The 23,492-nt window shown below is 49.0% G+C and overlaps 1 protein-coding gene across 8 annotated transcripts in view; it reads left to right on the top strand.

Moving 5' to 3' along the window:
* The window catches only part of ATP6V1C2 (ATPase H+ transporting V1 subunit C2), a 53,741-nt gene that overhangs the window by 5,688 nt on the left and 24,561 nt on the right, over positions 1–23,492 (top strand). For 5 of the 8 annotated variants that reach the window (XM_049652525.1, XM_049652529.1, XM_049652526.1 and 2 more), the window contains exons 4-5: positions 21,860–21,945; positions 22,841–22,870. In XM_049652525.1, the coding sequence (XP_049508482.1) occupies positions 21,860–21,945; positions 22,841–22,870 (116 nt within the window). The remainder of the gene's footprint in view (positions 1–21,859; positions 21,946–22,840; positions 22,871–23,492) is intronic. The other 3 variants (XM_049652524.1, XM_049652530.1, XM_049652528.1) reach the window with 1 other exon arrangement.

Below are 23,492 nucleotides of genomic sequence, written 5' to 3'. Positions count from 1 at the left end.
GGGCCGCCTGGTGGCTCAGTCAGTTAGTTGAGAGAACGACTCTTGATTTCGGCTCAGGTCATATCCCAGTGTCGTGGGATCAAGCCCCATGTGTGGCTCTGTGCCGAGTGTGGAGTCTGCTTAAGGTTCTCTCCCTCTCTCTCTCTCTCTCTCTCTCTCTCTCTCTCCCCCCCCCCCCCCGCTCCACTTCCCAGCTTGCATGTTCTCTCTCTCTCTGTCTCTAAAAAAAAAAAAAAGGGAAGACAAGAAAAAGAATACAGATGGAGTAGATGAGGAAAATGGCCCATGACGGCCAGGTCTTGACTAGGACACAGACCCAGAGCCAGCCCCCCGCTGGATCTCACCACCCCCACCGAGGGTTTCAGATCCTCAGGGCCTGTCGACGTTGCTGTTTTGTCTTTTCAGCGCAACGGTGATGTGACATGTCACCGCTTTGTTTTAACACGTTGAAAAAAAATTGTTTAATTTATTTTGAGAGAAAGAGAGGCAGAGAGGGAATGCCAAGCAGGCTCCATGCTGTCCGCGCACAGCCCGACGCGGGGCTCGGTCCTGTGAATGGTGAGATCGTGACCCGAGCCGGAATCGAGTCAGATGCTTAACCGACTGAGCCCCCCAGGCGCCCCCCTCCGCATTTTTATAGGAGCCCTACTGATCTTCGAGGAGTCTCAATCTGCAGATTGGTGCCGCGAGGTAGAAATTAGGTGTTCTGCTTCTGTTGGGGCTCACCCACCCCTTGCCTGAGAGTGGAAATCAGCCTTTGTTGGTAACGTTTTGCTACATGGAGGATGTTGCTCTGACCACATAAAGGCAGCCCTTGTCCCCAAGTAGTTGGCAGCACGGAGTCTTTGAAAAAGAAAGCAAACCTTTGGCTTTCTCATCTGTAAGATGGGATAGTACGGAACATTCTGCTTCCATAGAAGAATGAAAGGGAGTGAAATCATGTTAAATCAAATACTGTCAAATCCCAGGACAGGTTCTATGAAAAATGGACACCCCCCCCCCCCCGAAAGTGGCTTGATCCCTAAATATCAACTCCTTTCTTAGGCTGCTCTCCATAGGGAGGTGGGTGTGACAGACACCATGGGGGCCAGCCCACTGCCCTAGGCTGGTCATTGCTTTCAGTTTTCTCAGCAGCCCTGACAAACCACTTCATGAGGTCCTATAGTGAGAAGGGGCAATATTGCCTTTAAGAAGAGAATTGTTTCCAGGCCTCCTGCAGAAGTGACAGCTAGTCAACATTTTTACCTTTCTAGACTTTTCTAGACCCTTCTAGATCTTTCTTTGCTACCAATTATCTGCCCTAGTGCAGGTCCTTCGCCTGTTTCTTACTCCCCAAAGCCTCCTCTAGCTCTAAAATTCTGTGATGCTGGATTTTCATTTCCACCTTCATTTCCTTTGTGTTTTGCTTTGTTTTTATCCGTGTGCTGTTCCACACCTACTGGTTGCACGGCTTGTTTGTGCTGGTGGCACAGCGTGTGTCGAAGAAATAATATGAAAGTATGTGAGCAGGCAAGGTCAAGGCTATCATCGGGAACCAGAACCTATATGAATTAAGATGTTTTCTAAAAACAGGGCTAGGTGTGGTGAGAACTGACAGTCACTGTGCGTTGTTTCAGTCTTTTTCTTTGTGGGTACATGTTCTCAGGAGCCTTCCTACCGGCGAGAAAGGAAAATGGTGTGATCTGAGCCCCCTTTATTTCTAGCATTGATCTGGCCCGGGGGCCAAGGTACTTTGTCTCCGGAGTTAATACTGGAGCTTGGAGTCCAATAATGGGATACACTAACTGACAGGCTTCGGGGCTTTGAAATGCCCTACCTGACTCTTTAAAGAGTCCTCGAGTGTTATTAGCTAAATAAATGCTAGCTGGGTTTGTAGCTCAGGCAGCACCAACCTGTCGGCACTGCTTCTGGCCAGGAGAACAGAGGAGGGACGAGAGTTTTCAGGGTGTATTGTTTCCATATCCTTTTATTATTTATTTACTCGGGGCACTAGAGTGTTTTTCCATGTAGCTGGAAGGCAGGTTTCGCTTCCTGGCTTTTCTCTCTCCCTCTCTCCTTTTGTTTTGTTTTGTTTGTTTGTTTGATTTGTTCCTCCATGGTGACTTTGTTAATTTACTCTGTATTGACCCTGTAATTCGCGAACATTTGAGAAACCAAAGGATTCAGTCTTGAAAAAGACGCCCCCCCCCCCCCCCCATTAGCAGTTGTTTTGAGTTCTTCCCAGTGTCTTAGCTTGCTTCGACGATGCTGATTGAAATATTGCATTTCACAGGTGCTTAGACACCCGTATATACCTCCTGGGTTTCTGTGGTACATTGGTGACTGTCACTCGCCCCTGAGCACAGTGCCTACCTGTGGTATAGCTGGTGGCTTCTCTTTACCCGTGTGGTTGCATGAAGTTGGCTGAGGGTTAGCTCAAAGATGTGGATCGGAGATTACGTATCTGAGTGTGGATGTCTGCTGAATGATGCAGATCTTAAGGAGTGGGTTCTTCTAAGGGCGTTCTAGAAAGCTAGTTTGTTTGTTTTTTTAATTTTTTTTTTTAACGTTTATTTATTTTTGAGACAGGGAGAGACAGAACATGAGCGGGGGAGGGTCAGAGAGAGAGGGAGACACAGAATCCGAAGCAGGCTCCAGGCTCTGAGCCGTCAGCACAGAGCCCGACGCGGGGCTCGAACTCACGGACCGCGAGATCATGACCTGAGCCGAAGTCAGACGCTTCACCGACTGAGCCACCCAGGCGCCCTTGAGGGCATTCTACAGAGAAGCAAGGGGCGCCTGGGTGGCTCAGTTGGTTAAGTGTCTGACTCTAGGTTTCAGCTCAGGTCATAATCTCATGGTGTGCGAGTTCGAGCCCCGTGTCAGGCTCTGCGCTGACAGCTGCGAAGCCTACCTGGGATTCTGTCTGTCTCTCTCTCTCTTCTCTCTGCCCCTCCCCACTCATGCTCGCTCTCTCTCTCTCTCTCTCTCAAAATAAATAAACTTAGAAAAAAAACCCATTTTTTAAATAAAGAGAAGCAAAATATAAGTTAAAAAATTACCCTGGCCACATGACATTTCTTCAAGTCACTGGACAAATATCAACTGAACACCTTTTAATGATCTGGACTCCTCTAGGTGTCACAGTCCTAACCGGATGTGTTTGCTGTTCAGCTCTTAATGACTGTTTCCTACCTCCCCCTCCTTGTAAACCCCCAGTAGTACCCATTCATGCTGCTCAGCTCCCCCAGACTCTCCTCCCCACCCCTGCTTTCAGACGTGCTGATCTACCCTGTCCTAATACAACCAGGCACACCCCTGCGTCACAGCACTTAACCACAGCGCGCTGTAAGGTCCCTGAGGCTGGTCACTGGTACGCGTAGCTCCCTGCACCTGTAACGTTCTAGGCCCTCAAAACCAGCTGAATGAATGAATGGAAGAAAGAATCCTGAAATATTAGAGCTGCACGGAGACCCTGAGAGAGCTAATCTAACCCCTTCATGTTCCAGATGAGGCAACGTGCCCAGAAAGATGCTCTTAGAAAGAGCTTGGATGGGCTCAGGGCAGCAGAGAAGGAATAGAGCCTTGACCCAGATTCACCAGTCAATCATCATGATGTTTTTAAATACAACATTTAAAAATGTCTTACTCATTGACATTTCACAAAGTATTATATTTACACATTTAAAAAAATGAGGGGGCGCCTGGGTGGCTCAGTCGGTTAAGTGTCCAACTTCCGCTCAGGTTGTGATCTCATGGTTTATGGGTTCGAGCCCCGCATCGGGCTCTGTGCTGGCAGCTCAGAACTTGGAGCCTGCTTGGGATTCTGTGTCTCCTTCTCTCTCTGCCCCTCCCTCGCTCATTCTCTTTCTCTCTCTCAAAAATAAATATTAATTTTTTTTTTAAATCGAATGATATAGAAAGGTACAAAAAGAAAATTCCAGTTTACCCCTGTCCCTCTCCCCAGAGGCAATCATTATGAGGATTTTGTATGATTCCTTCCTTGGTAAAACAAAACAAAAAATACACATACGTTCATGCGCTAGCCCTAATATTTGTAAACTTTGAAGACCTTATTTTGAGGTATCTATTAAGTACAGGTTTTTAAACTTAGATATGTCTCAAGCATTTAGGACAGAACCTATCACATGGTTAGTGCAACAATCCTACTGATAATTTATTTAAGATTATGCTGAGGGGCACCTGGGTGGCTTAGTTGGTGAAGCGTCTGACTTCGGCTCAGGTCATGATCTCGCGGTCCATGGGTTCGAGCCCCGCGTTGGGCTCTGTGCTGACAGCTCAGAGCCTGGAGCCTACTTTGGATTCTGTGTCTCCCTCTCTCTCTCTGCCCCCCACCCCCGCTTGTGCTCTGTTTCTCTCTCTCTCAAAAATAAATATTAAAAAAATTTTTTTTTAATGATACAAAAAGAGATTACACTGAAATTATGGGAGATTAACATTCTTATCATTTTGTGTACTTCTATGAACACAGTACATCTTTCAATTGACTGAACTCCTTTTCTTTCGTCCTCTGGTAGAGAACTTTCATGTTTCATTCAGTAAAATTCCTGCACAGTATCTCACTGATTACTTTCCTCCAAATTTTGTTTTTTATTTAGTTCCTATTAGAAATGAAATCTTTTCTCTAAATGTTTACGATTTATAAATTGGGATTTTCCTGTATTAATTTTATGGCCCACAAATGCCCTGGACTTCCTTATTGGAAGCTAAGGTAAGGTGCAAAGGAGTCTAGCTCCAGAATCCTCAATTACAAAAAAGGTTTTTTTTAATGTTATTTATTTTTGAGAGAGAGACAGAAAGACAGAGAACGAGTGGGGGAGGGGCAGAGAGAGAGGGAGACACAGAATCCAAAGCAGGCTCCAGGCTCAGCACAGCGCCTGACGCGGGGCTCGAACCCACGAACTGCGAGATCATGAACTGAGCTGAAGTTGGACGCTTAACCGACTGAGCCACCCAGGAGCCCCCAGAATCCCCCATTTATTTTTAAAAAAAAGTTTACTTTATTTTTGAGAGAGGGAGAGACAGGCAGAGAGAGAGAGAGAGGCAGAGAGAGAGAATCCCAAGCCGGCTCCACGCTGTCAGTGAGGAGCCCAACACGAGGCTCGAACTCACGACCCTGGGATCATGACCTAAGCCAAAATGAAGAATCGCACGCTCAATTGATGGTGCTCCCAGAGTCCTCATTTTTAACACAAAATTAAGATTGGTCTGTTGTGTGACAGCACAGAATCACAAAGCCACATTAGTGCCGGAATGATGATGGCTCCATAAAAAGAATTTGGAAGAGTTCTCTGTTCTCCGTCCTCACTACACTGTACACATGGGGCCTTGAGCTCTTGAGAGGTGGCTAGTTTGGAATGAGATGGGTAAAGTATAAAACATCAGATTTCAAAGACTTAGTACCAAAAAAAAAAAAAAAAAAAGGAAAATCTCAATAAACATTTTATGCTGGTTACCTGTTGAAACAACCATGTTTGGGATAGCGGGTTCCATAAAATACATTATTAAAATTAGTTTCACTGTTATTTTTTTAACACGGCTACTAGAAAATTTAAAAAATTTTTTTTTCAACGTTTTTTATTTATTTTTGGGACAGAGAGAGACAGAGCATGAACGGGGGAGGGGCAGAGAGAGAGGGAGACACAGAATTGGAAACAGGCTCCAGGCTCCGAGCAGTCAGCCCAGAGCCTGATGCGGGGCTCGAACTCACGGACCGCGAGATCGTGACCCGAGCTGAAGTCGGACGCTTAACCGACTGAGCCACCCAGGCGCCCCATAGAAAATTTTAAATTACATATGTGGCTCCATTATATTTCTATTAGACAGCATTGGGCTAGAATTCTAGACAGTGCTTCTCAAACAGACAGGTGAATGCCCTGGGGATCTTGGGAAAATGCAGATTCTGACTCAGTGGGTCTGGGCTGAGCCTGGGATTCAGCATTTCTTTCTTTCTTGCTTTCTTGCTTTCTATGTTTATTTATTTTTCAGAGAGAGAGAGAGAGAGAGAGACAGAGTACAAGCAGAGGGGTGCAGAGAGAGGGAGACACAGACTCCTAAGCAGTCTCCAGGCTCCGAGCTGTCAGCACAGAGCCCAACACAGGGATCGAACTCACGAACCGTGAGATCATGACCCGAGCTGAAGTCGGATGCTTAACCGACTGAGCCGCCCAGGCGCCCCTGGGATTCAACGTTTCTTACAAGCTCTGCAGTCATACTGTGCTGCTGGGTTGCAGACCACGCTTGGCACGTCACTTCCAGACACTTAAATCAGTGGCTCTTAAACTGCCGGGTGCATCAGACTCCTCTGGAAGGTTTGCTAAGAAATAGATTCCTGGGGGCGCCTGGGCGGCTCGGTCAGTTAAGCATTCGACTTCAGCTGTAGTCATGACCTCACAGTTTGTGGGTTCAAGCCCTGCATCGGGCTCTGGGCTGACGGCTCAGAGCCTGGAGCCTGCTTCGGATTCTGTGTCTCCCTCTCTCTCTGCCCCTCCCCACTTGCAGTCTGCCTCTCTCTCTGTCAAAAATAAACATTAAAAAGAAAGGAAGGAAGGAAGGAAGGAAGGAAGGAAGGAAGGAAGAAATAGGTTACTGACTCCTCCAGAATTTCTGAGTCAGTAGGTCTGGGTGGGGCCCGAAAATCTGCATTTTCAGTGTGAAGTCAGTGCTGTTTCCATCTTCGGACATTCGAAGGGCTCTTGTGACCTCCTATCTTGCTGCTTTTTCTGAGCGTTCGGTGGTTGCCTCGTTCTCTTGTTCTCATTGTATCGAGAGCACTGGGCTGAGCCTGGGATTCAGGCTCAACATACGTGTGTGTAGAAACGACAGTCATCAATGATTTTCATACCTGCTGTGTCCACGTGTTCATACAGGGCGCGGTTTGCCGTTCTTGCCGGATGCAAAAAAGCTCTGACACTGGGGCCTCCGCCGAGGGCTGCACTTGATGTCCTGTGTGCCTCTGTTTGTGTTGTTTTCGGTCTTGAGTTCACCACCACCCTGTTCTGGCAGGTGCCGTTCACGGATCGCTCGCTGGGTGCCAGGCACCGTATCGGGCACTGCTCAGTTCTCTATTTCTTATGAAATCTTCGCCACAGCCCTGAGGACGGCGTGACTATCCTCCCGTTATAGACGAGAATATTGACCCGCACGGAGTGGAGTTGTGTGTGCAACGTCACGTGGCTGATGAGTGTCAGGCCTGAGCCCCGTGCACCTGCTTCTCTGCCTGCCCCAGCCAGAGGCTTTGGCACATGGCTCGGTTAGCTTCCCCCCTGCCTGCCCTGCCTTTATCCCTTCCTCGGGGGCCCTGCTGTGGCGATCTCTGCTTTGCCTGAGGTGGCCCAGTACCTGACAGTCCCGCCCCCACCCCCCAGCTCCTGGGAGCTCTCACCAAACCAGAAGTCCGGCCAGCAGGGAAGGAAGGAATGCCGGCTGGCCGCTTTGTGTGCAGCAGGCCTGGGGTCAGGGTCAGCCTGAGGCAACATTGTGAAATCCACAAAATAATCCTTTGGAGGCTAACTCTAGTGGAAGGCGCTTACTTGCATCTCGGATCTCTCCCGATCCTGGGACCCTAGGGCTCCACTCTCCTCCAGGCCTCAGCCCAAACACGTTCACCCTGTGCTCTGAGTTGGCTCGTCACACCTTACGTGGATGGCAGCCACTTATACTCCCCTGATATTCAGGGGCTGGAGGGGTAAGTTAAAAACAATATTTTTTAACACTTACTCATTTTTGAGAGACAGAGAGCGCAAGGTGGGGTGGGGCGGAGAGAGAGGGAGACACAGAATCCGAAGCAGGCTCCAGGCTCCGCGCTGTCAGCACAGAGCCCGACGCGGGGCTCGAACTCGTGAACCTTGAGATCGTGACCTGAGCTGAAGCCGGACGCTCAACCGACTGAGCCACCCAGGGCCCCAACCCTGTTCAATCTTAACGCATTTCTAGGAAGTTGATCTCAAGACCAGGGACTCTAAATGGAGATTAGAAAGTTTATAATAAATTTTTTTTTTTTTTTCTGAGCAGGTAATACATTCACATGCATCAAAGATAAAAACAATGAGAAGTCTCCCTTGCACTCTCCCCCTGGGTGACCCCTTCCCTGGCCTCTGCTGAAGAAAGCCAGTCTTATGAGTGGCTTCAATACATTTTCAGTGCTTCCTAATGCAAACGCAAGAAAATTCCAGTATATATCTGTATTGTTTCCCTTTTTAAAGTAGTTCTCCACATACGCTGGGGTGTATCTTGCTGATTTCTCACTTAGCATTATATGCTGGGAGATTTCTCCTGTTGGTCCATAAAGAGCTTTCTCTCTTTTTAAGCTAGCCAGCATTCCACATGGGGACGGTCCCATAGTTTATTGACCAGCCCCAAGGTGGGCACTGGCTTATTTACTCTGAAGGGGAAGGGGGCTCTTGGCAACGGTGCCTCGGGATATAATCTTGCACCTTTACCATTACTCTGCATGGGAGAGAGTGTGCGTGTATCTGCAGGACGAATTCTCAGAGGCAGACTGCTGGGTCTGAGGGTCCTATGCTTTTGTAATTTTGACAGATGTTGCCAGATGTCTCTGGGTTGACCCTTTTGCCTTTCCACCCGCAATGAAGGACAGTCCGCATCTCCCTAACCCGTTCTCATAAAGCGTGTTGTCAAATGTTGGGTTTTTATGAACTTGACAGCTCAGTAACGCTGCCTGGGTATAGTAGCTTTTTTTTTTTTTTTTTTTTTTTTTAATGGCTCTATGTAGACAAAGGATAAGCCATAGATAGCAAGTTTTCAAAGTGGACAATTTGATGAGTTTTGAGACACACACATCTGTGAAGCCACCGCCACAGTCAAGATAATGAACATATCCTTCCCCCGCAAAGTTTCTTTGTGCCTCTCTGTGATCAGTTTCCTTCTCAGCAGTTTGAACGCTGATACGCTTTCTGTCCCTATAAGACTGTTGGCGTCTTGTAGAACATTTGTATGAAAAGAATGAGATGGTATGTACTCTTCTTTTTTTGGTCTGGGTTTTCCATGCCACATCATTATTTGAGATTTATTCATGTTGTCGTGTGTCTATTAACAGTCATTTTTTAACTGCTGAGTAATATTCTATTTTATGGGTAAGCCCCAATTTCTTTATCCATTTACCTGGTGGGGGACACTTAGATGCCTTCCAGTTTGGGACTATTAAAAAGAAAGCTGTCATGAACATTCATGTAAAATCTTTGCGTTGGCCTTTGTTTTTAATTTCTCTTAGGTAAATACCTACCCGTTGAGGCAGCTGGGGTCCTGGGTACACAGAGTGTGAGTACACACATCCCCTTTGACCCTCAAACCTTTGGATTGCTTCCTGGCCCTATGGGATGGATGTGGCTTGGAGGAAGGTCACCTGGGGACCTTCTAAAGCCTGGGGTCCCCTGTGGTCCCAGGACATGGCCCCCTTGTCATGGGCTAAGCTTACTATTTCAGTTGCATTGAGTACTTAGAATTTTGTGGACATGGGGAATACTAAGTTGTTGTTGTTGTTGTTTAAGGAAATGGCCATTCTTTGAAAAGATCACATTCTGGGAGAAGAGGTAGATGACTGTAGAGATCATTTCAATCCCGTGTGACACGTGGACAAAGCAAAAATGGGGGAGGACCATGATGGCTCTGAGGAGCACCGGTCCAACATCCTGCTTCACATCTTAAGGCGAATGCCAGCATTTGCTGGGCATCTGTGCGTTTTCCAGGAACCACTGTATTTTCCTTGGAGCTGGTGGTCGTCCAATTCGTAATTTTTCAGAGCTCTCTTTGTTTTGACGGAGCACCCAGATGAGGAAACCAACACTTCTGACGGTATGATAACTGCTATGGTGGAGGGCAGTTTCTAGGGAGCCCCATGGGGGCAGCAACTATGGTCGCTTTGTTCACTAGCACTCCCGCATAATATTGCCTGGGACATAATGGACCGTGTGTTTCTGTTGAGGGCAAGAAGCAGCAGGTACTGGGTGGGGGCGTTATCCGATGCTCTCTTGTGTTTGTTAGGGGTGGACTTGCCACAAGGAGGGGCACTTGGGCTGTTGTCACAAAGGGTGAGCAGCATCCAGGTGGCTCAAGATATTCCGGGTGCCTGCAGAGGAGGCTGGCACGGGACGGGCAGTGGTGAGTGGGTGGGGAAGGAGAAGACCAGACAGGCAGGAGCGTTCTTTGTAAACTCTGCTCAGAAGCTCGAACATCAATATTTGAACTTCTTGGAAAACCGCGGCCGTAGTTGAAATGGCCCAATGGCACGCTAAGCTGTATATTTTTAGAGATCCCTCTGGTTGCCGTTGGCAGGATAGAACAGGGGGGGTCCAGACTGAGCGAGGCAAGACAACCAGAGAGGAAGCCATTGAAGGAAAGTTGGAGAAGGATGACATGGCCCGCCTCGGACAGTGATCCAGGACAGGGCTCAGGCAGGTTTGTGGGAACCATAAAATTATAGCGGTGATGGAAAAGGAAGGAGCAGAGCCAAGGAGCTTAGGAGAAGGTGGTGACATCCAGCCTAAAGGGCCAAATCTGTCCTTGACATTCTCCTCCAGACTGGGTCTTCACCCTCAAAGCCAAGAGAAAGGCTGGGGCGTGTTCTGAAAAATTAAGATATAATTCACACACCGGAATATTCACCCCTTCGATGTGCGCTAGTCATTGGTCTCTGGTGTATTTCCAAAGTAATGCAGCCGTCACCACCATCTGGTTGCAGAACCTTCTCATCATCTCAGAAGGAAGCCCTGTGCCTATTCGCCACCACCCCCTCCCTCCTCCATCCCCCCAAACCACTTGCTGTATGGATTTGCCTGTTTGGGGCATTTCATGCAAATAGAAAGCCTGGGTGTTTTCAGATAAACCAAGAGAAGTAACACCTTCCCTGCCGATTTACCATGAAATGTGTGTTGACGGGCCCTAGAAGGTGATTGACCGTGAGGGGAGTCCCGTCGTCAGAGTGGCTGGGAGGCCCCCACTCTGTGGCCTTGAGAAAATATTTGCCTGAACAGTCTATTGCTTTCTTTTCATTAAAAAAAAAAAAAAATTATCGTAGTGCAGAGACAAGGAATTTAAATGAGAAGAGGGTTTGTTTGTTTGGTTTTTAACATTTATTTATTATTGAGAGACAGAGAGAGACAGAGCATGAGCAGGGGAGGGGCAGAGAGAGGGGAGACACAGAATCCGAAGCAGGCTCCGGGCTCTGAGCGGTCAGCACAGAGCCTGATGTGGGGCTTGAACCCATGAACTGTGAGATCACAGCCTGAGCCGAAGTCGGACGCTTAACTGACTGAGCCACCCAGGCGCCCCCAAGAAGAGGTTTTATGAAAGAACATTGTTATTAACACTTTCTGGGGCGCCTGGGTGGCTCAGTCGATTAAGCGTCCGACTTCAGCTCGGGTCACGATCTCGCGGTCCGTGAGTTTGAGCCCCGCGTCGGGCTCTGGGCTGATGGCTCAGAGCCTGGAGCCTGCTTCCGATTCTGTGTCTCCCTCTCTCTCTGCCCCTCCCCCGTTCATGCTCTGTCTCTCTCTCTGTCTCAAAAATAAATAAAACGTTTAAAAAAAAAAAATTTAAATCCACTTTCTTAGTGTAAACCTGAGGTCTTATTTTTACCCCGGTCGGCTACCTCCGGGCTGTGTGACCTCAAATAAGTCCCCATCTCTCCTGGGTCTCTGAAGGCCCTTCCATCCGGGGCCCCACACAATGGTAAACTAACCATTTAGTTACCGTTGTGGGCAGACCATATTCTCGTCACCCTACCTAGGCGTGACTCTATTGTCAAGGATTTTTAATGGAGGGACAGCTTCTTTAAGTTTTTCTTTTTCGTGGTAGTAAAACACTTACTTCATTCTATTCTCATAACACCCTGATTAACATCATCACGTACATCTTCAGCCACATTTTTGGCTGCCTCCTACAGCGGCATTTCCAAAAGTGGAATTACCGGGTCAAAGGATGTAGGCATATTTAAAGCGGTTTGTACATATGGCTAAATTGTTCTCCAATGAGGTTGCCAGGAAGTCCTGTTTCATCATACCCTTGTTAGTTTACTGCCTCGAAACAGTCCTGTCGTTTACCTGGCGAAATGAAAATGAGGTGTGATTGTTTTAATGCGTATTTCTCGGTAACCCGCAAGAGGAAGCATATTTTCAGGTGCGCGTCAGCCACTGGGTTTTGTGATTTGCGGGCTCTGGCCTTTGTGCCTTCGTCCTCTGGGGCGGGCCGCAGGTTGGACCGCTCTGGGGCCGCTGTTCACACTGTGCGCGCTGGGCCCAGCCCCGTGGGGGTGGGACCCCTGCAGTTGGGCACGGTGCCTGGGCTGCTGGGTGGACTGACTTTCTGGAAAATGCTCCAGACCTTGAACAAATCCCAGTCTCTCTTCTAAGCCAGGCGCTTAGGGGACTGCCTGGTTACCCCTCAAAGGCTGTGGGACCCCGGAGCATTTCAGTAACCCTTCAGAACAAGGGGCCTTCCTTGGCCATGGCCCCTTAGGGAGCAAATTTTCTCTGAGGGTAGACTGGTTTTTGAAGAGAACCAAGGATCATCAACGACCGTGTGGGTAAATCCAGCTGCGTAATGCCAACTTGGCCAAAGCAAATTCTGTTTGGAACGATGGCGAATCTTGCTGAATGGCTTTACAAACGGTGCGCAGAGGGGATCCCTCTAAGGATGGAGAGTATCGGTCCCTTATTGCAACTCCCAGTTTCTAAGAAGCAAGGTCAGAATTCAAAGCATCGTATCTCTGTGGCCAGAGCCCTCCAGAGCCCCGAGTGGGAAACCTTCTCAGAGGCCTCATTGGATCTTTATATTTATTAAAAGAAAGTCACAGAATCACAGTCCAGTCACTTGTTCCTGATCGTTGCTGCAAGGCATGTTGATTTCATTGTCCTGTGGCCACCGAGGAGGAAGCAGAGACAAAGGAGCGGGGTGAGGTGCCCAGGGGCTCTGTGAGTCACCAGCTGTGCGGAAGCTTGTGGGCCTCACTTCTCAGGGCTTCTGTGTGGCTGCAAAGGGAGGCTGGACCTATCAGAGCCCCCCCTGCCTCCTCCTCCGTGGGGTGTGCTTGGGGTTTTGATTATCCAGAGAGGGACACATTAGCCGCTGGTGCGCTGAGAGCAGTTCTTGCCGTGGACAGAGGCTTGCGGTAGGGGCGGGGTAGGGGGGCGGTACTAGCTGATGTCAAGGCCACCGGCAGAGGGCTCTTGGGCAAGTGTCTTCGTCTCTCTGAACCTCAGTTTCCTGAGCTCACCATGGCCTCGCCTCCTCTGTCATTGGTTTATGGAAACATACATGTACACAAAGTGCCTGAGGCCCGAGGACAGCTCACTAGAGACAAGTTATTGCTACTCTTGCTTCAAAACCCTATGGAAACTCCCTCCGACCCTCCCAGTCACCTGTTGGCCCTCAACGCCCAGGCTTGGAGTAATTCTGAAAACCAGACCAACCTCAGTCTGCTTTTGCCTGAATTATCCAGAAAACCCGGGGAAGGGGGGAAAGCCCTCAGTTCTGCTTCCCAGGGAAGCACTCAGGGCCTCGGAACCTGATAACCACACTCCGCAGCGAACTGGGGGGGTGAGACTCAGCCCGTCTTCCCACAAGGCCAGGGGTGGGGCAGGTGGGAGCCGACCTCCGGCCGAAGGGGGGGCGCCATGATGAAAGCTGGGCCCACAGGGGCGCTCTGGAAGGAGGAAACACATGAAGCTTTGCTGTGCGTGGTTGCAGTGGGGCTACCCTTTAGGAAGATTGTCCTCTGTGCTTGGGTCCTGGGCCAGGGGCACTCCGGTGAGTGGAGATTAGTCCTCTCCTGTGTGTCCGTTGTCCATCCAAGAAGGGTCTGGAAGGGCCCTGGGGCCCTTCATGACAGCCGGTTGGGTGAGCGTGGGACTTCGGAGGAGGAGAGGAGGGAGACAGAGATCTCAGGGGTCTTTGTCCTACTGTGCTCTCAGCGCTTGAGTTATCCTGGGTCCCAAGGGCCGGAGGGAACAGCCCCCTTGGATCTCGGGGTCCGGAAATCAGCAGCGCTGAGAGGTGCCACACAGTGTTCTCAGAAAGAAAGAGCATTTTCATTGCACACCGGGCCCAGGCAGCCCTTCTTTCCCGACCTCTTCCCGCCCCTCCCCTGGGGTTCTAGCATCTGGATTCTGCCTGCCCAGCTCCTGAAGGGACCCCCCCCCCCTCGCCCCGTCAGTTCCCTACCTGCCCTGCCTCACACCTGGGTGATGCCCCCACCTCCCCGTCCCCATCTTTCTCACTTTCTCCCCTTGGCTCCCCATTTGACTGGCAAGGTTAATTTGAAAGAAATCTTAACCAGCTGAGCCCAGGCAGCATGCCCTTGAATTTAATACTTCATTTACTCATTGCTTCGTTCATTTGCACTACCATAATTCTTGCTTTATTATTAATACATGGCTGGTAGTTTTAAAATCCGGATCCCACCTCTGCAGTTCTATTCCATAAGAGAAACCATTTCAACAATATAGTGCCAATCTTTATGGACTTTTCCATGCATAATACAAGCGTGTAGTTTTATGGCTTTTGTTTTTGTTTTTACAAAAATGGGACCATACCTATAGGTATTATTTATTATTCTTTTTCCCCTTAAAAATGTTTTTTTTAATGTTTATTTATTTTTGAGAGAGAGAGAGAGCAAGAGTGGGGAAGGGGCAGGGGGGAGGGTGGCAGAGAGAGAGGGAGACACAGAATCCGAAGCGGGCTCCAGGCTCTGAACTGTCAGCACAGAGACCAATGTGGGGCTCAAACCCACAAACCACGAGATCATGACCTGAACCGAAGTCAGATGCTTAACTGACTGAACCACCCAGGTGCCCCTATTTTTTTTCCCCTTATACCCAAAGATGTACAACCTTTCATGGCAACCCATAAAAGACCTTCCTCCTTCTTTTTTTTTTTTTTTAATGTTTTTTTTGAAAGAGAGAGCATGAGTGGAGGAGGGGCAGAGAGAGAGGGAGACACAAAATCTGAAGCAGGCTCCAGGCTCTGAGCTGTCAGCACAGAGCCCAACGTGGGGCTCGAACTCACGAACCGTGAGATCATGACCTGAGTCGAAGTTGGATGCCCAACCGACTGAGCCACCCAGGCACCCCGCTTCCTCCTTCTTTTTTAGAGACTTCTTGGTGATCCATTTTTATCACCTGGGTCCCTTGCTGGTACCATAGAGATGTCTTTTGCATCTCTGTGTAGATGGTTTTGTGCACAGGAGCAAGATTATCAGAAGAACCAATTCCCGGAAGTGAAATTGCTGGGCCAAAGTATCTTATGTGTTAAAAACTTTTGATGGCTGTTCTGAAAGTACTCTGTAACTAGGCTGTACCGATCAACACCTTGTATCCACGGGGCATTGGTATTCCTGTTTCCCAGAGTACTTGCCAGTGCTGAAATCATAAATCCTTTCAATATGCCACTATGCTAAGTGAAAAATATTTCACAGCAAGTGAGGTTGAGCTTTTATTCTAAATGTTTTTGGGCCATTTGTTGTTCCCTCCATGCCATTAGTGCTGATTAGTGATATTTTGAGTTAATTTTTATATATGGTGTGAGGTAGGGGTCCAAGTCTTTGTCCTGTTTTGAGTTAATTTTTATATATGGTGTGAGGTAGGGGTCCAAGTCTTTGTTCTGTTTTGAGTTAATTTGTATATATGGTGTGAGATAGGGCTCCAACTTCAGTCTTTTATGTGTGGATCTCCAGCTTCCCCAGCACACTGTGTTGTTGAAACAGCTGTCCTTTCCCCCATTGAATGGTGTTGACGTCTTTGTCAAAAATCATTTGAGGATGTATCTGAGGGTTTATTTCTGGGGTCTCTGTTCTATTCCATTGGTCCGTTTGTCTGTCTTTATGCCAGTACCACACTGTTTTCACTACTGTAGGTTTGTAGTGAGTTTTGTAATCAGGAAGTATAAGTCCTTCAGCTTTGTTCTTATTTTTTCAAATGTTCTCCCACCCCTTTCTCGCTCTCCTTCTTTTGGGACTCCCACAATGCATATATTGGCTGCTGGATGGGGCCCAGAGGTTCCTTAACCTCTGTTTACTTTTCTTCAATCTTTGGTCTTTCTATTCCTCAGACTTGATACTCTCTGTATCCTGTCTTCTCGTTTGATGAGTCTTTCTGCTTGAATCTGCCTGGGAGTCCCTCTAGTGGATTTTTCATTTCAGGTACTGTATTTTTTAGCTCTAGAATTTTTTTTTTTTTTTTTTGGTGCTTTTCTTTGTTATTTTGGATTTTCTGTCTCTTTATGGATATTTCTGATTTGCTCATAGCTTGCTTCCTTAAGGTTCATCTCATCATCTTTTAGTTCTTTGAGCATCTTTGAAACAGTTGCTTTAAAGTCGTTGTCTGGTAGATCTGCCATCATGTTACATTCCTTCATTTCTTTCCTCTGAATGAGCAGTGCTTTCCTGCTTCTTTGAATGCCCTGTGATTTTTTTTCTTGAACACTGGACATTTGAGTCTAATGATGTGGTAACTCTGGAAATCATATCCTCCTCCCTCCCTGGATTTGCTGTTTTTTGTTATTAGTTTTGCTTATGTTTATTTAAAGTTTTTTTTTTTTTTAACATTTATTCATTTTTTGAGAGACAGAGAGAGACAGTGTGAGCGGGGGAAAGGCAGAGACAGAGGGAGACACAGAACCCAAAGCAGGCTCCGGGCTCTGAGCTGTCAGCACAGAGCCCGACGCAGGGCTCGAACTCACGAACCGTGAGATCGTGCCCTGAGCCGAAGTTGGACGCTTAATCAACTGAGCCACCCAGGCGCCCTGCTTGTGTTTATTTTAAATTGTTGTCTTTGTGCCAAGGATCAGCCTGACATGTAAAGATACAGTCGCCACAGGTGTTTTCTGAGCCCTTCCCTGGATTTGAACACTCATTTTCTAATGTTTCCCATGTACACGGTTGTTTTTGAATGTCCTAGTCTTCGTGTCTGACTGCCACATGAGAAAAAGGAAAATGAAGGGAAGAGAAGCTCTTTAAACCCTTTGGAGGTCTCTGTAGCTGAAGGGGGAGGAGCTTGCACAGTGCAGGGAGGTACAACAACAATGATCACCCCCTCTTTGTACCTGTGTGATCACAAGCAGCGATCAGAGCACAGATCCTCAGTGTCTTGAGGACAGGGTCGCTTATGGCCACCCTGGCTCCCATAGACTGTGAACAAGTCATTCCAGGAACACACAGGTGCCTGCCATGCGGCTGGGGGATGGGAAGGGGGTCGCTGCCACTGTGCTGAGAGCTGAAACCGATGAGCAAGTTAACCACAATTTAAGGTCTCGGCCTTCCGTAGACTCCAGACTCCCAAATGGTTACATCACAGAGACAGACACCGAGGTACCCAACACCCCAATCAAGATGACACGGTGTTTGCAGTTTGCTTTTTTTTTTTTTTTTAAATGTTTATTTATTATTGAGAGACAGAGACAGAGCACGAGCATGGGAGGCACAGAGAGAGAGGAGGAGACACAGAATCCGAAGCAGGATCCAGGTTCTGAACTGTCAGCACAGGCCCCGACGTGGGGCCTGAACTCACAAACCGTGAGATCGTGACCTGAGCCAAAGTCCAACACTTAACCGACTCAGCCACACAGGCGCCCCAGCAGTTTGCTTTTTTGATTAAAAATACGATCTGTACATCTTCCCTTTTGGATTAGTGCACATTTTTGTCAGGTCCTCTAGAGGAGAGCTCCAGAGCGTGGTATAAGCTAGCAATGAGGAGCATGGACTCTGGAGTCGTGTAGATTTGGGATCGGTTTCTGCTTGGACACCTGTCACCCTGTGTAGGGCCCCTTTCAGCCACGTAAGTCTTCACGTCTTCACCTTCGAAGTGAGGATGTTACCTGACTCAAAGCACTGTCTCAGCAGCTGAGTTCCTGAGATCCTTAAGAGCTCTTACAAGTTGGTTTTTTTTTAAAAAAGGGGAACAAGGCAGCAGAAAAACCGGCAAAGGGCTTGGGTGGGCCGGCCACAGAAGAAACCAGGCCGTTTGTAGAGTCTGTGAATCTCTGCAAAGACGGCCAGCCTCACTCATGATCAAAGAGACGCACGTCACAGCAACCATGAGATAAAAATTTTCAGCTATCAGATTGGCAGAGATTGAATGCTCATGATGCCTAACGTTGGCGAAGGTTCAGGGAAGCGGGCACTCTTGTCCATTGCTGGTGGGAGTGTAGACTGCCTCTGTCTGTCTGGAGAGTGGCTTGGCCTGTTTGTTAAAATTGTAAACGTCCGTACCCTTTATGACAGGAGTTTTTCTGTAACAACTTATTCCGCCTACACAAGCGTGCGAGACGTGTGTGTCGTGGCGACATGCGATCACAGGGAACCGACCCCCGTGTCCAGGAGAAGTAGTTGTGATACAGTCACGCAGCGAAATGCCACGCAAGAGACATCAGGAACGGGAAGCTCTGGTCCTGAAAACGTGTTCGCAGTGGACTGGAGCGTCACCAAAGCGAGACATCACGCAGACTCTCAGGCTCCTTCCGAGAAGACAAGCTCTCTGATTCCGTAATGCGACGGTTTCCTGGTGACTGTAGTTAATCGTCACAGCTAAGCCAGGGCCCTTTTTGTTATGTGCCGTAAGTGATCTTTCCAGCAGCTAGGCTTTACCGGACCGTGTTATTCTGAGATGTTCCGTGGTCGTGTACCCGCCCGAGGGCAGGCATGTGGCCATCCTGGTTATTGTTAAAAGCTTCACACAGGCTAGAATCGGGAGCAGGCAAAACGCCATCACCGAAATGGTGAGTGAGTTCTCTTTTTAGGTTGACCTGGAAGGAAGGGTGCGTGTTACTTAGGCGCTGAGGAGGGCTGGACCTCTTTTCATAGATTCGTGGACTCTACGAATGGCCTGTTTTTGTCTTCTGTGAATAGCGTGTTCATGCCCTTTGCTGGTTTTTGGGGTTTTTTTGGTTTTTTTTTTTTTTGCTGGTCGGTTCCTCTTTTTAAAAAGAGTTCGTTTATTCACCCAACAAACATTTCCTGAGCAGCGGCATTGTGGTCGGGGTGACTGATAATTACTTCAACGCATCACAGAGGAGCTGTTGACGGCATTAGGATAGAAGCTTCCAGGGAGCAGGGACTCTGTTTGGTCCATGGCGTTATGAAAGTGCTGGGCACACAGTTGCTTAATGTATGGAATTTGCCACATGAATGCGCAAACAGATGAATGAACGTGTCGAGTCAGTCTCAACAGATAACGGAAAGACACTCACATTAGGAGAATTTGAGGAGAGTCCATTGGTAAAGGGACAGACACTTGTGTGGGGGCTGTAGGTGACCCACAAGGGACGGTGTACGAAGCCAGGCAGATGGGGAGGCATTGTCACAGCCCTAGGCTGCAGAGGAAGGGAGGGGAGAGGTTTCTGACCCTGTCCCCCGCCCACCCTGATGTCCCCACGAGCCGGGGGGGTGGCAGAGAGCCCGGAGGCGGTCCACCAGGCTGCTTCGAACACAACTGGAGACGTTTGCCACAAACTCCCCGCGCCTGAAACATCACGTGCGTTGCATCAGACTCCACAAATAGCCCCGTGAGAGGCACAGCATCATCTCCACTTTATGGCCGAGGAAACAGATTTGTTGGGTAACGACGCATTGGCAAAAGAATTCTCATCAGTTATGATCAGTAAGAGGTGAGCTACGATTCTAGGAAATTCCCAACACGTTCGTAAAGACTTGAGCCCAGGATGGGTCTCGGGGACTGTAGAGACGGCCGCGTGGCCGGGTGGCTGAGAGCCTGGGAGTCCTCAGCCGGACTGGGCGGGTGGGGCCGATTTACTTCTCTGGGCCTCATCTGTAAAATGGGATAATGCCCGTCTCTAGAGTGTTTGCGGGGATCGAAGGAGATAATGATGAGAGAATGGGGTGCCCGGTAGACTCCACTAACTAGTCGGTGTTATGGACGGAAAACCTCAAGCCACATACACTGTAGAAGAGTTAAGGCTTTGGAAACCCACCGGAATGAAAGTGCGTGTTTCCTCTTGGGTGGAGGAAAACGGTCGTTCTTTTTTCCGATATTTTTTCCAATTTTGACCACGAATACATGTCACTATGCTAGGAGACCAGCTTCCTCCCTCCCTCCCTCCCTCCCTCTCTTCTTTCCGCCCTCCCTCTTTTCATTTTATCCGGGGCCTCTCGGTGCCCTTCTGACTCAGTTTCCTGTGTTGGTCCCCAGCCCCCTGGCCTCATGCTCTGAGCGGCCAACACGGCCAGTGTCTGCAAGACCAGAAGGGCCATGTTCCCCATCTGGAGTTCAGTGACCTGATCCACGCTGCCTGCAGACGAGGCCTCCCTCATGGGAGCCAAGGGAAGGTGTGGGCGGGGGGCGGGGGCGGGGGGCGCCTAAGGCAGATATTTGGGTCTTCAGGGCTTTTAGACTTGGGTCCTAGTTTGGCTTGCTTTCTGACCCGACTTCTCACCGCTCAGCCTCTAGGAGCAGACACTTGCTCCTAGATACGCGGTGTCTGATTAATATGTTGTATCAATATGTTGTTGCATTCATATGTGTGATAATCCTGCAAAATGGGCTGTACTCCGCATCCTCCAGATAAAAGGACTGAGGCACAAAGAGATGGAATAAATGAGGTCGAAATCACACGTTTGGGGGTGCCTGGCTGGCTCAGCCGGAAGCGCGTGTGACTCTTGATCTCAGGGTCATGGGTTTGAGCCCCACCTTGGGTGTGGAGACTACTAAAAAGAAAAAGGAAAAAAAAAAAAAACACCTACAAGGGGCACCTGGCTGGCTCCGTCGGTGGAGGATGCGACTCTTGATCTCAGGTCTGTGAGTTCGAGCCCCACGTTGGACATGAAGCCTACTTAAAAACTAAAAACAAAACAGGGGCCCCTGGGTGGCTTAGTCGGTTAAGCGTCTGGCTTCAGCTCAGGTCGTGATCTCACGGTTCGTGAGTTCGAGCCCCACATTGGGCTCTCTGCTGTCCATGCAGAGCCCGCTTGGGATCCTCTGTCCCCTGCTCTCTGCCCCTCCCCCGCTTGCGTGCTCGCACTCTCTCAAAAATAAAATATTAAAAAAATTAAAACCAAAACAAAGAAACGAATGACACATTTGGTAATTGGCAGAGCCGTGGGAATTTGAGTCCTTCTGCCTTGAAATCCTGTACTTCCCTTTCTTTTCTCATACTTTGGTTTTGGTTGGAGGGAGGAGACCTTTTTTGTTTGGTTTATTCTTTCCTGGATCCTTAAATGTTACATCAGTTTCAGGTATACAACAGTGATTTTGACAACCTTATGCTCTGCCAGCCCACCGTCCTTTCTCATACTTTCTGAATCCTTTGGGATCCTTGCTGGAGACTTAAACAGTTTTGATTTTCTCATTATAAAAGCAATCCTGAACTATACTCAGTATTAATTCAGTTATCACTACGATGATCCGAATTATCATTACGGATTAGGATCGGAAATACGCAAAGTTAGAAGAACGCTTTCACATGGTCACAGCCACGCTGTCTGCATAAATTCGGACCTTGGGGCTTTTTTCCACGGAAGATTATAATACGTGCCTTGTTCTACACGTTAGGAGTTCTTTGTAAACCTTATTTCCAACGGATGCCTCCGTTGGATATACCATCATTTCCTCCAACAATCCCCCATTGTTGAATCTTCTCGCGGTTTCCGGTTCTCCACTGTCAGCAGCGGTGCTGGGGAAGGACATCTTTTTATTCAGAACGGTGTTTTGTTTTTTTTCTGGTTGTCCTATTTCCTTAAGCTACTTTCTCAGAAGTGGAAATACTGGTTCAAAGACTGTTCACATTTTAAGTGTCTGCCTGCATATTGCCCCACGGTTCCCCAGAGGGCGGCACCCAGCGTGAGAATTCGGAGGGCACGTTCCTGGTCTAATGGTCTCTTGTTCTTTTCCCGAAGCCTCATAAAGAGGATGGCCCAGAGCGTGGTAGAAGTTATGGAAGACTCCAAGGGGAAGGTTCCGGAGAACCTCCTGGCCAACGGAGGTAGGTCGCTGGAATGTCCTTAGCCCGGGGCTCTCCCAGCCGCTTCTAGCCCATCGGTGGCCCTGGCCGTGCTGAAATGTTACGAGCCCCCGCGGAGCTTCTGAGTTGACACGTCGGACAGGGCCGTGCTCGCTGTTTTGAGCCCAGCAGCACGACTGGTTTGAAGAGATGCCCCTGGGCACGTCTGTGGTCCAGCGGCGGCCTTTCTAAAGCCCCAGAACCTGGCATTTCTTACCCTGTAGAAATCGGAAGGGAGAACGGGGTCGGTGGGGGCTAACGGTTGTTTGGCCTACCCGCCACGTCTGTCAGTTTGTGCTCTTATCCGGCGTGGAAAATTCCATCCGTTTCCCCCACCCCTCCCACCCCTGCCCCACCCATTTATCCCTGTCGCCACACTGGAAAATGCCTTGAGGGGCTGAGGAAAGCCTCCAACTTGTCTTCATTGTGCCCAGTAGCTACTCGAGAGAGACCAAAACTGCTCTGTGTTCTGTGTTCGCGTTTTGAACGTCCGTCTCCCCTGTGGTCCAGTAGAGACCTTCGGATTCCGGAGACATTCAGGCCCCTTCATCGTGTACCGACTGAGTGCACTTACAATGTGCACGACAGAAACTCTGAGGCTTTGGGAACTTTAGAACTCGGTGCTGAAACTCCGTGGAGGTCGTTAAACGTGTGGCTGTATGCGTGCGTGGGTACTGCACGTGTTATTCTGTAGTTAACACTTCTGTCACTCGTTACACATCAGTTCGTGTTCACTGTCCCCTCTTGGGAACCCCATAAAAGGCCGTGTTATTTGCTTGCTTAACTGGACAAATGGGAACGCTCGTACTCCCCAACCTGAACTTGGCTTCGTGTGTTAACGCAGTGGAATAACCGCCCTCCCCTTATTACGTTGCAGGTTTGAAGGAAAAACTGAAATGTTTAAAGAGTAGGTTATGCGTTGTTTGCCGTGAGTGTGCCTGGTGTGATGCCCGCATGCCCCTGGGAAGGTGGATTCTCCCCTGGTCGTAGGGGTGCGGTGATGGGGTCACGGGGGATTTCTCGAGGAACACCTTGGCACCTTGGTCACCGTATCCGTACGACCCATCGCCGGTTTCGTTCCTCTTCCCTCCCTCTCGTGCCTGCCCTGCCTTCCCGCCCGAGCACTGCATGCCTCCAGGAGTGGGGAGTGCCCTGGCTCTCGAGTTCAAGGCGGACTTCTGCATCTTTCGGCTTGTGGTCTTCTACTCGCTTGGATGTCTGTCCTCAGTGTCCCCTCTCCTGCCCGCCCTTGGAAGCCGGTTGCTTGGTGGACCCTGGCGGCTCAAATGTCAGGCTTAGCTTTGCGTGGCCCTGAGGGGGTTCACTCGGCCAAGGACCCTTCTTCTCCTGAGCCTCCTGGGGGAGCCCCTGCACCCCAACGGGCCACTCCTGGCTTCAGCGTTAGAAAGAAGGAGCCCTTTGCTTTGGGTTTTCTCCAACTGGCTCAAACTGGTGGAATTAAGGCCAGCCAACCCATTCGGGATGAGCACAAATCTTTACCGATTGGCACTTCTCCAAATACCTTTCCA

This window comes from Panthera uncia, assembly GCF_023721935.1.
Source record: "Panthera uncia isolate 11264 chromosome A3 unlocalized genomic scaffold, Puncia_PCG_1.0 HiC_scaffold_12, whole genome shotgun sequence".
Classification (NCBI taxonomy): domain Eukaryota; kingdom Metazoa; phylum Chordata; class Mammalia; order Carnivora; family Felidae; genus Panthera; species Panthera uncia.
Note: the sequence above shows the minus strand (reverse complement) of the source record. Positions and strands in the feature narration are given on the sequence as shown.